The sequence below is a fragment of the Hermetia illucens genome, chromosome 1 (assembly GCF_905115235.1).
Source record: "Hermetia illucens chromosome 1, iHerIll2.2.curated.20191125, whole genome shotgun sequence".
Classification (NCBI taxonomy): domain Eukaryota; kingdom Metazoa; phylum Arthropoda; class Insecta; order Diptera; family Stratiomyidae; genus Hermetia; species Hermetia illucens.
The window spans coordinates 138,570,299-138,586,834 of record NC_051849.1 but is presented as its reverse complement, the minus strand read 5'-3'; the positions used below and the strand labels follow the sequence as shown (position 1 = coordinate 138,586,834).

At 42.2% G+C, this 16,536-nt stretch overlaps 1 protein-coding gene across 1 annotated transcript in view; it reads left to right on the top strand.

Annotated features, from left to right (window-relative positions):
* Window positions 1-16,500, top strand: part of LOC119656938 (U4/U6.U5 tri-snRNP-associated protein 1) — a 32,889-nt gene extending 16,389 nt beyond the window's left edge. The window contains exons 2-6 of the mRNA XM_038063642.1: window positions 4,803-5,335; window positions 5,396-5,497; window positions 5,575-6,875; window positions 15,990-16,215; window positions 16,276-16,500. Of these exons, the coding sequence (XP_037919570.1) occupies window positions 4,803-5,335; window positions 5,396-5,497; window positions 5,575-6,875; window positions 15,990-16,215; window positions 16,276-16,422 (2,309 nt within the window). The 3' untranslated portion in view covers window positions 16,423-16,500. The remainder of the gene's footprint in view (window positions 1-4,802; window positions 5,336-5,395; window positions 5,498-5,574; window positions 6,876-15,989; window positions 16,216-16,275) is intronic.
* Window positions 16,501-16,536: the final 36 nt, after the last annotated feature.

Here is a 16,536-nt window from a genome sequence, read left to right as displayed (position 1 = left end):
CCAGATTTTAGACACAGCAACGAAGGCGGATTCGGCACTGTTAATGCTTCGAACGACATGAGAGAGCAAACAGCTATCATTATCGAAAGATGTCATCTTTCATTTACTTCTCTTGATATGTCCTCCGAACAAGGTAACATGGAGAACGTCAGTGATAACAAACATATAATGGTGAATTCCGATTTGAATCTCAAATTTCTCTGAGATTATACCTCAAGGCAGTGCGCCATTATATGTCGCTCTGATAATAGGTTTCCTGGTTTTCCTTCCTGGGAAGAGCACACTAGATATATTCCCTGTTGACGCTATCGAAAGCTTTTCCGAAATCGCACTGTTCCAAAATGATTCTTAGGATGTTGATGTGGTCAATGCAGGAGGATTCGGAGCGGAAATCAAACGTTCAAGCTTTCGAGAGGTTCTTTGATGCATTCCGCAATTATTTTAGCTATTAACTTTGCGATGGCAGAGAGCACGCAGATACTATTCCAGGATGCCCTTCTTTGGAATCTCAACGATCATCCCCTCCTACTCTTGGGAAAGGTTTCTGATTTCCAGGAATTCTATCGAGTGGATGTAGCAGATATGCAGAAACTGCAGCTGCGGCGATAAATAACTCTGCGGGGACACCCTCGAGCTTACCACTTTTGAGGGCACTAATCGCTGAGATGGTTTCTCCTCTGCTTGGAGGAAAGATCCAAAGCCATTACGGTAACTAGCCATTTCATCCACAAGGGAGGGACTTCTTTGGATGTGATACGGTTAAGAACCGTAGTGAATTGCCTTTTCCGCTTTTCTAGGCTGCTCGCCATCGTTGATGTGGAGTCTACCGTTAACGTCCTTCACAAGTTCTTTTGGGATGCGGTATATATATACCAATTCTGCGGCATTTTCCATTTCGCCGATCAGTACAAAAACAATTTTCCTTGGCACACACTATACAGAAATGCACCGGATCCCACGTGATATTGCAGCTCGAGCGCATCACGCTCGCCATCATCGATCCGCTTCCACGATTCGGCAGTCAATCCGCCTGCTACCACTTGCCTTTCCAAAGTATGAAAGTATGTTGTGGCAAGAGGGAGAGGAGTACTTTCCATAGTCTCCCCCAGAATGTGCAGCTTATATCGTTGAAATTCTCGCTCGAGTTGGAGAAAGAAAGCATTTTGGGGACTGTCATATCGTTGGCGAGGGGCATCATAATCTGTTTTCGATAGCCGAAAGTTTTCGGCGTGAGATCAGGGTCTATTCGAAGTAGTGTTGACGAAAAGGTTGTTGCTATTGTTTTCCTTAGAGGGCTTCGTCCACGAAGTTGTCCCATCATTAGCTGCCGCACATATCTGCTAAAGATTAATTTCGCACATAATGTTTTCAATGGATTCTTTCAGTTTTTTTTTAATTTAGCACATTTTATCCATAGATTCTGCTTATTCGGTTTATTTGACTTCTGTGTCCTCTACCAAATCCTTCCTTAGAGCATTTGTCGATCTGGTTACTTATATTACAGTACATTCTTAATAAAATTTCAATTGTTTATGATCTCTTAATTTATTGCTTTGGTAACGAGCGAAACTCTCAGAAGCTAAAAAAATTGTTAAGCAATGGAGAAGCGAGAAAGTGGCTTGCGAACACAAAATCATTTTCGGGAAGGAAAAAACTAGTTCTCTCCATCCATAGTCCCTGTCAGCGGAGTTTTGTGTTTTCCCAGCAGTTCTGTCATTATTTGATATTCTCTCTCTCTAAACAACGGAACAGGTGTGCCGATTTTTCGCCGTTTGGAAAGTTTCCATTATGGGGGGAAGGTACAAAGAATTGGTCGTGGATTTATACTAGCTCGTGGCGATAGCTATAGGTGCGTGAATGGTGTGTTGTTATGATGAAACAGCTTCTTCGTTAAATGAGATATTGTCTTTTTCATGGTCGTATCGTCCGCAATCGTGCGTAGGTAGGTAGTTCCGAATATTCCGAACATTTAAGGGGCACTGTAATATCGCTTGGTATATTTACTCAGAGGGATTCACGAATTTTTGTCTTTCAAAGGAAGAGAACGTGCACATTCGGCTTTATACGAAATGCAGGCCAGTCTTCTCTACTTCACATTGGTTACGGGCAGCTAAACTCATCTTCAAATTGGCTCCAGATGGTAGTTCAAGAAGAAGTGTAGTTTTATACGATTTGATCGAAAGGAGGAGGAGGAGGAGTCTACTTTCTGAGGAGACTGAAACATGTCTGGTTAATTGCTGTCGCATGAATTGATTCCGATCTAACGAAAAACAATGGAATTCGATTTCGGTTCAAAAATTCGAAGATTCAGATGGGGTCGTTCCAGAGTTTCAAGTGCATAAAGTCGGTGAGAGCAATTGCAATAATGCAGAACGAAGAATATAGTAGCTCAAATATTTTCGTTACGTTACATATTATTTCTTGTTATCTGCATTTGAGGGTTCCAGCTTCGGCAGCCTTTGTGCAATATAGAGCACATTCACATCCGTTTTTTTTGGGGGGGGGGGGGGGGGCATCGTTCTCCTTGCTGATGTATCTACAATATTGGTTTTCCCTCACAGCGAAATTGTTCATTTCAATCCGTGCTTTCTTTCACGAATATTTTGTTGGCAGATATAATAACTGCAAGGCACATGTGACCTCGGTGTGACTTGGGTGTATGATTAAACATCGTGGATAAGTCTACTGCAAAATATGGCAAATCCATCTCATCGATGTGTACGTTTGATTCGACGTTAATATTGATGAAGCTAAGAGTAGTTTTTTAGTTTCAGTTTCTTAACTTCTATGACTGGCACATAACTCAAATAATTATAATAAGATAAGATGATTGTGCAATTTCTGATATTGCTTCCTATTCATCTCCTCCGCAGTTTCAGTACGAAAGTTATAAGGTATAATGAATTATTTTAGTTCTTGTCATCGTAAAAAAGGGGGGGATACGTTTAATTTATTGATTTCGTATCGAAAAACTCTTAGTTTGCGTTGAAAAATTATGGAGTCAATGACTGAATATTGCGAATGGATCTTAATTGCAATTTTTTATTAGCTTGATAATATCCCTGCCTAACAAATTTGAAGTCATCAGCTCAGCCATTTGTTTGCTTCCGTTTTAATTAAGAACTTTTCTGAACGTTAACGAACGACGGTTAAGGTGAAATAACACTCGATAAAAGTAGTTGAATCTGCTATGTGGTATTTTTTCTGAAAAGTCTCTTTGTAGCGAACTGAGTATTCTAAGAGAACGTTTGGTACCAAAAGCGAAGAGCTTGTCCCCATACTCCATGCTACAAGTATATGATATGCTCCAGCAGGTTAGATTATGCGCCTTTTTCAATTTGCATATGCAGAAGGGTAATATTGGGTAATAGTGTTGAAATCCTTGGCGTTGGTGCGCATCAGATACGCGGCATATTTCAAAACTAAATGTTACGAGTAGATGGGCATGTTTCAAATAGTCATCAAAAATAAAGTATTTTCACTATTTTGGAGTCTCTAAGTTAGGCCGGATGAAATTTCCAATCATTTAACTCCCGATTGGTTGTCTCCGAGTTGTTTCGTGAAATCCGAAGATTAATTGTACGATAAATATATAGAACATCTTGAGTATCGGCTCAGTTTGCGAGCATAGAGCCTGCAGCGTACGGCCAATTAGATAGACCACATCGCGATACGCATGCGAGAGATCATCACTTGATGGCCACTTGTTCTCGTTTTCATGTAGTTTCCGCGTCTACTACATGGCCGGAGAGTTTCAAAAAATTCAGAAGGTGCAACAAGGAATACTCTTGTAATCAAATATCACCTGACCAATTTGTGAATATATACATAGTTGACATTTTAATCGAATTGCACCTCACATTTCTTCTCGCTGATTTGAATGCTCAACATGTTCATTATCTCGTTAAATTGGTGTTATGTGATATAGAGCGCTGAGATTTGCCATTTCCATTAAAGCGGTTCGATTTCGCTAGCTGTAGCGTTTTGCCTCTTTTGTGATGTTCCCTACAGTTCCCCTTGTTTCTGTAGAGCTTATATAGCAGAATTCTCACAATACTAGATTTTTCTCATGGGGTTGAAAGGGAATTATCGGTAAGATTCTGATGAAGGCCACTCGAAAATTGGAGGGATCGTCAAATAAAACATCAAAAGTTCGATGTACATTGTGTCATCGTGGAGCAATGGGCGAAATTTGGATCCATTTTCCACCTGATTTATGACCGATAAGGTTTTTGATACCGGGGGTGTGTAAGTAATTGCCAGGAGCTGGCAAGAGTAGCAATTAAGTGTAGATGGCACGATCACAAATTGAGAAAGTGTGGTATTCTATTTTTGGCTATGCCTTGCAGTGGAATCCACTCTTTTAGGAAGGCCGACCAGTGGGTCGCCTGAGAAACACGTGGCACAGAATACTAGAGAAGGAAGACTTGGAGGGAGCTGAACCACATTTTCAAAAACTGGGGCTGATGGCGCGTACGTGTGGTCGATGCACTGTGTTTCTCATAGGGATAAATGATGACAATACAATATGGTATATATGTCAGTGATACATTGCGAGCACTCAAAAACTTACTTCAAACAATTGCCGATTCAATGGGATCTGTAAAACCTGGATTATTTCATGCCTCTTAACTAGTCTCACTTTGTAGTTGGAGGTGCGATTTTAATCAAATGAATTTTTGTTTCAGGAGGAGTAGAATTCGTCGTCGATAACTACAAGACGAAACATTCATTGTGAATGAGATGATGGTAGCAATTTTCTTTCCTATTTTGTTTATAGCATTATTTTTTCTTAATTTCAGGTTCCGATGTTATAGAGGTGCCGATCGCACCTCCTGCGCCAATCATCTCCAGACAACCACCAGAACCTGAAAGAGAACGGATTAAAGAAAGGGAAAAAGAAAGGGAGCGTGAACGGGAACAGCGTGAACGAGAACGTGAGCGAGATCGTGAACGAGAACGTGAGCGAGAACGTGACCGAGAACGGGAACGTGAAAAAGAACGCGAACGCGGAAATCAACATGAATCACAAAAGTCACGTTCGCATTCTCCAATTCCTGAGAACGGGGCTGGCGATTGTCTGTCAATTGAAGAAACGAATAAGCTTCGTGCGAAATTGGGTTTGAAGCCACTAGAAGTTGAATCGTCAACATCAGTATCTAAGGATACGTCAGCAAAGAAAAATGAGGAAGGACTCAAGTCATTCAAGGACGAATGGGGTGAATTCTTGCATAAACCTGCAACGAATCTTAAGGAGAAACTGGAGACAGAGAAAATGCGCGCAAAGCTGCAGGAGCGTAAAGAGAAAAGAGCGTTAGAAGACAAGCTGAAGAGGGTATGTTGCGGTTAAAAATCAGTAAGGATTAATTAGGCTAACGTTTTTTTTCCGTCATAGATTCAAAGCTTGGGCGAGTCAGATGATGAGGTCGATGATGTGAATAAGTGGGTGTCCAGGAGTAAGAAGCGAGAAGAAGAAATTCAAGCAGCGCAGAGGAGGGTAAGTGTACCGTTTCGCTATTATTTCACTTGTAATTTATCTCAGAAAAATATTTGACAAATTTGCACACTTTTCAGGCAAAACTTCTTGAAGAAATGGATGCAGAGTTTGGTGTGGGAAACATTGTTGATGAAGAAGCTCGACGAGTAAGAAACAATGCCTATAAGGATCGTGATTTGAAAGGATTGCGTGTGGAGCACGATATTGATGAATTCACAGAAGGTCGAAGTGTGATTCTTACACTGAAAGATAAGGACGTGTTGGACGAAAACGACGACACTCTTGTGAATGTCAACCTTGTGGATGAAGAACGTTATCGGAAGAATGTTGAGAATAGAAAACAGAAACCAAATGCATATGGATACGATGTCTACGAGGAAACAGTCGATGAGTTTGGCAATCCCATCGAGAGATCCATCCTGAATAAATATGACGATGAAATTGAAGGAGGCAAAAAGAAAAGTTTCACAATTGGAGAAAATATAGACGAGGAGCGTGCACACCAAAGAAAATTATTGGAGATCAAAACGAAATTGGCTGGAAAGCGGTTGGAATCACTAAATGTCGAAACACTTAAGCTTGCCTCCGATACATACACAGAAACAGAGATGGAAAAATTCAAAAAACCAAAGAAAAAAGTGAAAAAGCTTCGTCAGAAATTAAAAGCCGAAGATTTGTTACCACTTCCTGGTCAGGATTCTGCATCACAAAGCGACTTGGGTCGACGAGGTCGCAATAGGGGTTCTGTTTTAGACACAGATGACGTTCCCGATATTTCCGAAGACATATCCAAAGTGAAAGTTGAAGACGAAACGGAAGACGATTTAGAACGTGTACTTTCCAAGGCTCGTAAATTGAAACAGAAGGAGTCTATCATCAAAAAGTCAATTCCCATTGATGTCACCCAAATTAAAACAGAAATCAAAGCAGAAGCTGATTCTGATGAAGAAATGACCGACACGAAGGATGGAAACATAATTTTGAATGCTACGGCAGAATTCTGCAGAACACTTGGTGACATCCCAACTTACGGTATGGCGGGTAACCGTGAAGAAGATACAAATGATATGATGGATTTCGAACAAGAAAGTATTGAACCAGATTTGCCCCTTGACATCAAACCGGCTTCAAGCACAGGAACATGGAATTCTGTCAATCCAGACACGGTTGTGCGTGTTTCGTCTGAAGATATTGCGAATGATATAGCGGAAGTTGCAATTTTGGACGAAGAACCGGATGTAGGAGAAGGTGTGGCGGCCGCACTACGATTAGCTATGTCTAAAGGCTACTTGGAGAAGGAGGATACAAATCGACCGAGTAATTCACGTATGGCACATCTACAAGCTAAGAATTATTCGATAGAAGATAAAGCGTACGGGTAAGCTCTCACTTTTCACTAACCAATTCACAAAGCGTTATTTTCGAAATTTACTTTGAAACTTCTTTATTGATGATGATAATGATTATTATTTTGCAATGGCAGTCGTACCCAAATGACCACCAATTGAGGAGAAAGCGCCTCTACAATGCCAGCTCGAAAATCAGAACCAAACATTTTTGATCAATTCTAATTTCTTATAATTTCGAATGTCCAATCGCTTTCAATAGTGACAAATGTAGGGTCCGTGATCTCATTTCAAATGAATTTCACATACGATTACTTATGCAAATGCTTTTTTCGGAGAACTTATAATTTTCAAAATAATGAGGAAAGTACATCACAAAGATTAGGAAGTGGATAAAATCGATTATTTTGAATTGTCTATTGACAGCTTTTGCAGACCCTAAGCTGCCTAATATTTTATATGGCGATAATTTTGCACGATTATTAATAATTTCGCTTAGTCTAGTTCAGCAAACCGTTAGAACAGGTCATTGCCTGGAAGTGTTCTTCAATTCCTAGTCCCCGGAATCGCCGCTAGTTAATGAATTTAACTTTTGATAAAAGATGTCATTCCATTCTTGAAATCGAGCATGAGTTACTTCCTACAAGAAAAAGGAATCCTTACGTTGTGGGTTGTGGAATTCAAAAAATTTATGATCAAGAAGTTTTAACAGTTCTATGCTTCCTACCTAAGCCTTAGAATAGCAAAAATTAAATATCGTCTTCATGATAATGCTCTAAGTACAGGGATCCAAAAGTTTCTTCCATTTCAATTGCGGTACATTGTGAGAAAGTGAATTTCAATCGGACTTTAAAAACAAAATAGGTTTGTGGATTGTAACTCTAATTTCAATGTCAGAATAATTGCCTGATAATGGCGGCATGAACCGGGTCGAAGTTTTCACTTAACCGTGTCAAGATTTTTATGTATTAGTGGAGGGGGAAATGTTGGGGTGAAATAACACAATTTTCCCATTTGGTAAGCTATCACTTTTATATAGCTCACCCTCTTTTTATAAATAAATTTGTATTCCAAAGTGAAGTCTTAACTACAATTCGACGGTTATTCCAATTCACTAGCTAACGCAGTTTTCGGGTTTTTATGATTTTAGTAGTATAAAGGCGGCGATTTTGTTTAGAAATTAAAATGTCGGTGGCAGCTAAAGGGTTAAGAAATTGAAAAATAATTACATAATATTTTTTGTAATAGTTTGTCCGGTGGTTTAGAAACACCCTGTGTATGTATGTAAGCTTCTATGTGGGGGCAAAGTCCGTCAATCACATCTACTTATCCCACGATTTTCCAAGAGACCGGCACCCCTCCATCGACCATCTTGCTGGCCATCCTGGGATATGTGTGATCTATCCACGTTCACTTCCGCTTTCTAATCAATAAGTCTATAGAAATCTGGGCCCTACGCCGACGAAGTTCTCTCTCAGAAGGCAGATTTCTCCTCACAGAGAAAGCATCTAGTAATAACCCACTCTTGGGAACCCGAACACAGGATTTTCAACTTGTGTATTTGATGCCTGTGATCGATGGTCAGCTGGGTGCGCTGCATCTTACTGTGGCAAAGTTCGCGAAGTATAGTGAAGCCTAATTTGTGACACTTCGTTAGTGAGAAAAGGAGGTTTCATCCCGATTTTCAAACGCATAACATCCGGGAATTCCAACTCGTGTGGATGAAATGTCAAGCTAATGTAACATGCTCCTCCAAACAGAAGCGAAATGTTTTTTCGCATGCCGTGTAAAGGGAATTGATTGCGTCTAAAATGCTAACATAAAACTTGCATTTGCCGTCGTCAATTGAATCGATTCACTTTGAAAGCAAAAAACGCCGGTAACTACTTTTCAAATCATGAATGATCCCCTGTGATATTATTTGTAATTCGCACATTTATTTGGTGGCATAAAGACTAATTCAATGGAACTCAGCTTTTTCAAGTCAAGGCGAGCAGCGTAATTGTTCAGCAATAATAATATTTTTCGATTCTGTTTGGATAACTTTTCATGTCATTGTCGTAAATGGCTAGAAAAATTTCAGCCGCCATCCTCGCTTTACAGTTTTGACAGGTATCTTCATATTTTGGGCGAAAGAATGGAAAATACCATCAACAACAATCAGGTGTAAAAATTAGTAAAAGTTCCCGAATGATTGACGAAAGCCATCCATAGAATAAATTACATAGGAGGGTAGAAAGATCTTTCGATACTATATTATGCAAAATGTCGCTAAATTATTTTGGGATCCCTACCTAACGTTGTTGAGACAAAAAATATTAGTTTGTTGCAAATGAAATGGCCGTTTTGGTACTAAAATTTCAAACGACTGTGAAGCTTATAAAAATTGAATTATTTAATCAAAATAGGTGCCAGTCGATTCAAAGCACTTCTCTCAGCGAGATTCAAGAGCATTCATGCCAGTTTCGTAGAAGTCCAACTGTCGGGGGTTGATAAATTCGTCGGAGGCAATTTTGACAGCCTCTTGATTCCTAAATTGTTTTTCCGCCAAAAAATGACCCAAATGTTTAAAAAAGTGGTAGTCGATTGGCGAAAGGTATGGTGAATATGGTAGATGAGGCAGAGTCTTATACTGCAATTCGTTCAAATTTTAAACCGTTGTTCCGGAAACATGAGGTCGTGCATTGTCGTGAAGGATTATCACTTCATCTCTGTTGATTAATCTCGGCCATTGAATACGGAATTTTTGGTGCATTTCCTCGAGTTGGGCACAGTGTTTCTGTGCATATATCGTTTCTCCAGATGCCATAAAAGAATAGTGGATAACTCCAGCTGTAGACCGCTAAACAGTCACCAATACCTTCTTCGGATGGAGGCTCGGTTTCGGCATATGCTTCGGTGGCTCATTAGCATCTAGCTATTGTGCTGATTGGCGACGATTGTCGTATAATATCCACCATCTATCACATGTCACTGTTTTGTGCAAAAAGGGATCGGTTCTGTTGCGGGTGAGTAGAGAACTGCAAATTTCCATTCGAAGCGCCATATTTTGCTCCGTAAGCGCATACAGAACCCATTTGCCGAGTTTTTTCAGCTTTCCAAGTTATTGAAAGTGCTGAGAAATTGTCGGATAACGTATGCCCTGTTTCTCTGCAATGTCCCTCACAGACTGATGTGTGTCGGATTCGACTAGCAAACGCAGCTCGTCATTGTCAATCGATGGTCACTTTGAAGGTTTACGTCGCCTGGTCGGAATTTTTCGAGCTACCGCCGTGTGGTTCGTTTGGTTAATGTTCTTGGTCGCTTCCACCGCTTTATGACCGAGTTTAAACTCATACAGAAAAAATATACGTTCTTGGCTCCTCTTTTCCATCCTCTTTTTTCTTTCTGTTATCCCAACGATGGTCAAAACTGAAATGACTCCTTGATTAAATGTAGGAGTACCTATATTTCAATATTCAACACCAACAGCGCCAACGGGTGGTGGTTTGATACACCAAAATCGCAACTAACTTCACTTGATTGCCAAAACGGCCATTTCATATGCAACAACCTAATAATTATGGTAGGCGTGGCATCTTGAGTATGAACTGAAATTTTTTAAATTTCCAAAAGTAGCAGAACTCTTTTTAATCTGTTTTTGATAAAGCATTTAAAAGTTCTGGGGATTCTCATGACTCTTTGATTGAATTTTACCCATGATATTCTTGTCCTCACCTATCAGTCAACCTGTAAAAATATCCCGTCATCCATGACTGCTTGTTTCTCAGAAAATCGATAGGTAGGTAATTTATTCGTCAAAAACAATGAGATTTTTTACTCCTTCCTATTATAGAGTGTTTGACCCAGCCACGTTTCCTCTAATCAGCTTTCTTTGCTACGCTTTCTGTCAAAACATTTATCTTCTTCTAGTGTCGTTTGGTAAGCATTCAAAAAAGGATTTTTTCGTTTACATATTCAGTAGTCGAATTATAGAAAAATATTGAAGGAAGTTCTTTAAGCCAGTCATCGACCGAAATTGATTCTTGTCTTTTCTCCACATATATTTTTTCCATAGATCCCATGTCTATTTTAATCGCTGTAGCTATCCTTCGCGGGCTCTGAAAGTAGGACAATTTGAGTTTTTGCGAATTCTAGGGCCTTTTCTTTCAATATTGGTTCGCCTGTGGGGTGATGGCTGCCTCTCTCTAAACTGCACCATTTAGCTTTGTCAACTGCTTGGTATTTGCATTCTCTGGTCCTTTTAACAGTTTCACTAGACCTAGCGTTTCTAAACCTTTTGCCCTTATTAGGCCTAATGGGAGACAGCATACTAAGCGGAATTTGCAATTTAACAATAACTTTTTTCAGCACCTTAATCAATCGGGCGTATTTTTGTAGAAAGACTCATGCCGAAAAATTTAAATGTAGTTTGTGTATGTGGGTCTTTTCCAGAAAACCATTGTAAGTAGACACTTTATGCATATATTTCGTACCATGTACCACCAAATTTGGCTCCGAGGTGAAAATCATATCCAGAAACTGGGCCCGTGGTGAAACTTCTGCAGGGAATACTAATTTTTCAGTGAAATTTCTATCAGCGGTCTCAAAGTTGTATTCTCCTATCTTTATTCTTCCCGTTTGACCAGTGCGGTTTGATGTTGTTGGTTGGTTCGTTTTCGGTGCTGACGTTGTCATCATATATTTTGTCTTGCCTTCATTGATGTGTAGCTCAAGATCTCGCGCCGCCTGCTCGATCTGAATGAAGGCAGTTTGTACGTCTCGGGTGATTCTTCCCATGATGTCGATATGGTCAGAATAGGCCAGTAGTTGGGTGGACTTAAAGAGGATCGTACCTCTTGCATTTACCTCAGCATCACGGATCACTTTCTCAAGGGCCAGGTTAAAGAGGACGCATGATAAGGCATCCCCTTGTCGGAGACTGTTGTTGATGTCGAATGGTCTTGAGAGTGATCCTGCTGCTTTTATCTGGCCTCGCACATTGGTCAGGGTCAGCCTAGTCAGTCTTATTAATTTTGCCGGGATACCGAATTCTCTCATGGCCGTGTACAGTCTTACCCTGGCTATGCTATCATAGGCGGCTTTAAAGTCGATGAAAAGATGGTGCAACTGTTGTCCATATTCCAACAGTTTTTCCATCGCTTGCCGCAGAGAGAAAATCTGATCTGTTGCTGATTTCCCTGGAGTGAAGCCTCTTTGGTATGGGCTAATGATGTTCTGGGCGTATGGGGCTATCCGGCCTAGCAAGGTAGCGGAGAATATGTTATAGATGGTACTCAGCAACGTGATATCTCTATAATTGCTGCACTGTGTGATATCTCCCTTTTTATGTATGAGACAGATAATGCCTCGGTGGTAGCGTTTGGATCATAGACCAAACGGGCCAAGCAGCCCTATGGACTTGTGGAGAACAAGCCTTCCAGGAAATAATGGAGCACCCGGAGGAGGGCTTCATCAGAGCGAAGGTGAAGGGCATCCACATCTACAGCTGCTATGCTCTTGTTTTGGATGCAAGAGGACGTTGGTCGATCATAATAGGAGGCGATTTCAATGCGTGGGCTCTTGAATGGGGCAGCCGGATAACTAATGTCAGGGGACGTGTTCTCCTCGAAACATTCGCAGAGCTAGACGTGGTACTAGCGAATGTTGGGTCTTTGTACACTTTCCGGGGAAGGGGCCTGGGGTCTATAGTGGACCTGACATACGTGAGTGCCACTTTAGCCAGTAGAATCGCTTGGCACGTCAGTGAGGACTATACGCACAGAGACCATCACGCAATCTGCATAGAGATCAAGGGCGGATCGAGCTCGAAAAAGAGTTTTCGCAGAATGCCGGGTGGTATGCTTGGCTGGACAGTGAAAGCTTTCGAGGGGGACACGTTTTCCGCGGTGTTCAAGTCCGACATATCCCTGAATGGTACGGCTGGAGAGAAAGCCACCCAGATCATTCGATAGGTGACGGAAGCATGCGATGCTACTATGCCCAGAAGGCGATTGCTCCCCAGTAGGCAACCCAACTACTGGTGGAACAACGAAATCGCAAGTTTGCGAGCCGCATGTTTTCTGGCAAGGAGGCTTTGCCAGGGGCCCAGGGGAAAACCCGGTGGCGACGGTCGAGAGGAGGCACACAAGCAATTGCGTGGCCGCCTAAAGGAAGCCATTCGGAGAAGCAAAAAGAACTGCTTTAAACAGCTGTGCGACCATGCCGACATAAACCCTTGGGACGAGGCTTACAGAGTGGTGATGAAAAGGCTGCGGAAATCACCTCAGGTACCTGTCCGCGCCTCCTGAAACAGATTGTTACCACTCTGTTCCCTCATCACGAAAATAGGGGAAGGCAAATTTTTGTCCAGCTAAATGACGGCATAATACCGCCTGTAACTGGAGGAGCTGCGGGAAATATGTGGTAGGTTCGGTGGCAACAGGGCCTCAGGTTTGCATGGCATCCCCAACCGAGCTTTGAAACTGCCAGTGAAGACTAGGCCCGACCTTTTCGCCAACACCTTCGAGGCGTGCCTAAAAGAAGGAATATTCCCTGCCCAGTGGAAAAAGCAAAAGTTGGTGTTGCTTCCGAAACCTGGCAAGCCACCTGGAAAACCAGCGTCGTATCGTCCTATCTGCTTGTTGGATACAATGGGGAAGATTATAGAGAGAGTCATCTACAACAGACTCCTGCCCATCGTCGAAGCCAGCAATGGTTGGTCGGAACGCCAGTTTGGTTTCCGATGTGCCCACTCTACGGTGGACGCAATTAACATGGTGGTAAACCTGGCGAAAGGTGCACTGATTTCTGGCGGCTGCTGTGCCGTGGTGGCGTTGGATGTGAAAAACGCATTCAGCTCAGCCAACTGGAATAGAATTAAAGGGGCGTTGGCTGACATAGGTGTCCCCGGATACTTAGCGAATTTGGTGGAAAACTACCTCTCAGAGAGGACTCTCTGGTACGGGACGGATGAGGGCCCAAAGAGTACATTGTCACAGCCGGGGTACCACAGGGATCGGTACTTGGTCCCCTGTTGTGGAATATCATGTATAATGGGGTGCTTGCTCTTCCCCTCCCAGAGGGGACTACGATTGTCGGCTTTGCTGATGACCTAGCTGTGGTTGTTGCAGCAAAACACCCAGAAGATGTGGAGGTTTACGCAACGGAAACAGTGAGAGCAATAAAGTCCTGGCTAGAAAAGGCCGGGCTGACCTTGGCGGACGCGAAAACGGAAGCGGTCTTAATAACGAACCGCTGAAAAAATAATACTGTGAAAGTGGAGGTCAGTGGACATACGGTCGTACCAAAGCCCGCTATTAAATACCTGGGGGTAATAATTGACACCAAATTGAGTTTTAGGGAACACCTAGAGTATGCATGCCAAAAGGCAGCCGGCGCCACCACGGCACTTGCAAAAATGTTACCAAATATTGGTGAGCCGAAACATTGCCGGAGGTTGGTGCTAGCCGGAGTGGTGCGCTCCATCCTGCTCTACTCGTCGCCTGTGTGGGCAGAGGCGCTTGCAAACTCTCAGAGACGGAAGCAGGTGAAGTCGGTTTACCGGCGGATGGCTTTAAGGGTTTGCAGTGCTTTTAGAACCACATCGGATGAGGCAGTATTGGTGGTGGCAGGCATGATCCCGGTTGACATTCTGGCCAAAGAAATGAGTGTCCTGTACAATGCAAGACGTATGGAGGTGCATGCACAGGGTAGAAATGCGGTAAGGTCAGAGTCGCTTGATCTCTGGCAACGCAAATGGGACGAGTCTACGAAAGGTCGGTGGACGCACAGACTCATTCCCAACATTAGGGTGTGGCTTGAGCGAAAACATGGGAAGACCAACTACCACATTACCCAGTTCCTCACGGGACACGGTGGTTGCTACAGGCAGTATCTGCACCGCTTTGGGTTGGATGATTCTCCGAACTATCCCAGATGCGATGGCATACCGGAAGATCCAGAGCATGTGATGTTTCACTGCCTACGATTTGCGATGGAGAGAAGAAGCTTAAACCAGGTACTGGGCAGGAGCGGGACCCCGGAGAGCTTGGTTACTGAGATGCTGGAGTCCGAGGAGAAGTGGCTGCGCAATCATCCAAATGCAGGAGGAGTTGCTGAAGGAAGAAAGAAGGAGGAAAGCTGCAAATAGGAGAAGGATGAGTGTCTACCCCGCGAAGTAATACCTCAATGGTGGTCCCGCGGGTCTGGGGCTGGAGAGACCGGGGGTGGTTTTTAGTGGGTGTGAATCCCACAAGCGTCCGCTGTAGTTCCGGCGTTCGGGCGGTGGAGATGCGGCGGACGCGTCAAATGCACAAAAAAAAAAGAAGATAATGACTCGTTGCCAATCGTCAGGCATTGATTCGTTGTCCCATACCTTGAGCACAAGTTGATGAACCACTTGGTATAACTGGTCGCCTCCATATTTAATCAATTCGGCTATAATTCCATCGGCTCCTGGCGACTTATGATTTTTTAGCCGATGAATTGCATGGACTGTTTCTTCTATACTTGGTGGTGGCAGTATTTGTCCATCTTCAGTTGGCGGGACCTCCAACTCGGCGATGTTCTGGTTGTTCAGTAGTTCATCAAAGTACTCAACCAATCGATCCAATATGCCCATTTTGTCGGAAATCAGATTTCCCTCTTTGTCTCGGCAGGATGAGCATTGAGGTGTATAAGACTTCATCCTGCTGACTTGTTGGTAAAACTTCCGCGCCTGGTGCGGTTGCTCCCTGTACTTTTCTAGTTCACAGACTTGTTGGTTCTCCCAGGCTTCCTTTTTCCGTCTGTGAAGTCGCTTCTCCGCTCTGCTACCGGTATTATAGGCATTCTGGTATCTGTTTAAATAAATTTATTAATGTTATATTATTCTATTTTAAAAAATTATCTAACAATTTATTTACTGCATGCTAAACATCATCATCAACATCGAATATATTTTATGTATTTACTGATATATGTGTATATATATTAGTGCCACTACTTTTCTGCTCTTTTCCAACTGAGTTGGAAAAACACTGAAGAAACAAGGAGCATGGCGTGTGGAATAAATAAAAATTCCCGTTAATTGGAAAAATTTCAAACTCTTTGTCATTTCGAAATTTTTGGACAAGAATTTTAATCGAATCCTTCAATATTGACGTAAATTATTGTTTATTTTCCAGGGAGGAAGATAAATTTGGTCGACGTGATCGTTACCACAGCGGACCAATTATGGAGTTCAGGGAGAAGGAAACGTTCAAGCCCAATGTGAAGCTTGAGTACATTGACGATAATGGTCGTGTGCTCAACGCAAAGGAAGCATTCAGATACCTATCACACAAGTTCCATGGCAAAGGTCCAGGAAAAAATAAAATTGAGAAGCGGTTAAAGAAAATGGAACAAGATGGGGTAAGGAATTCAATAACGATATTGTGGATTAATGCTAATGTCATTTTCTTTTCATTGCAGCTTATGATGAAAATGAGTTCCACAGATACGCCTTTGGGAACTTTGAGCATGCTTCAACAAAAACAGAAAGAAACTCAAACACCGTATGTGGTATTGAGTGGCAGTAAACAGAACCATGCGAGCACAAGTATTTCCAAACATAAGTAAAAATCATTTTATATTCGGAGAAGGCTTAGTTGTTAGAAAAACGATATACCTACCATTACATTGAAATCTCCTTGCTTCTGATTCAAACTAACAAGAAAATCGATATATAACAAA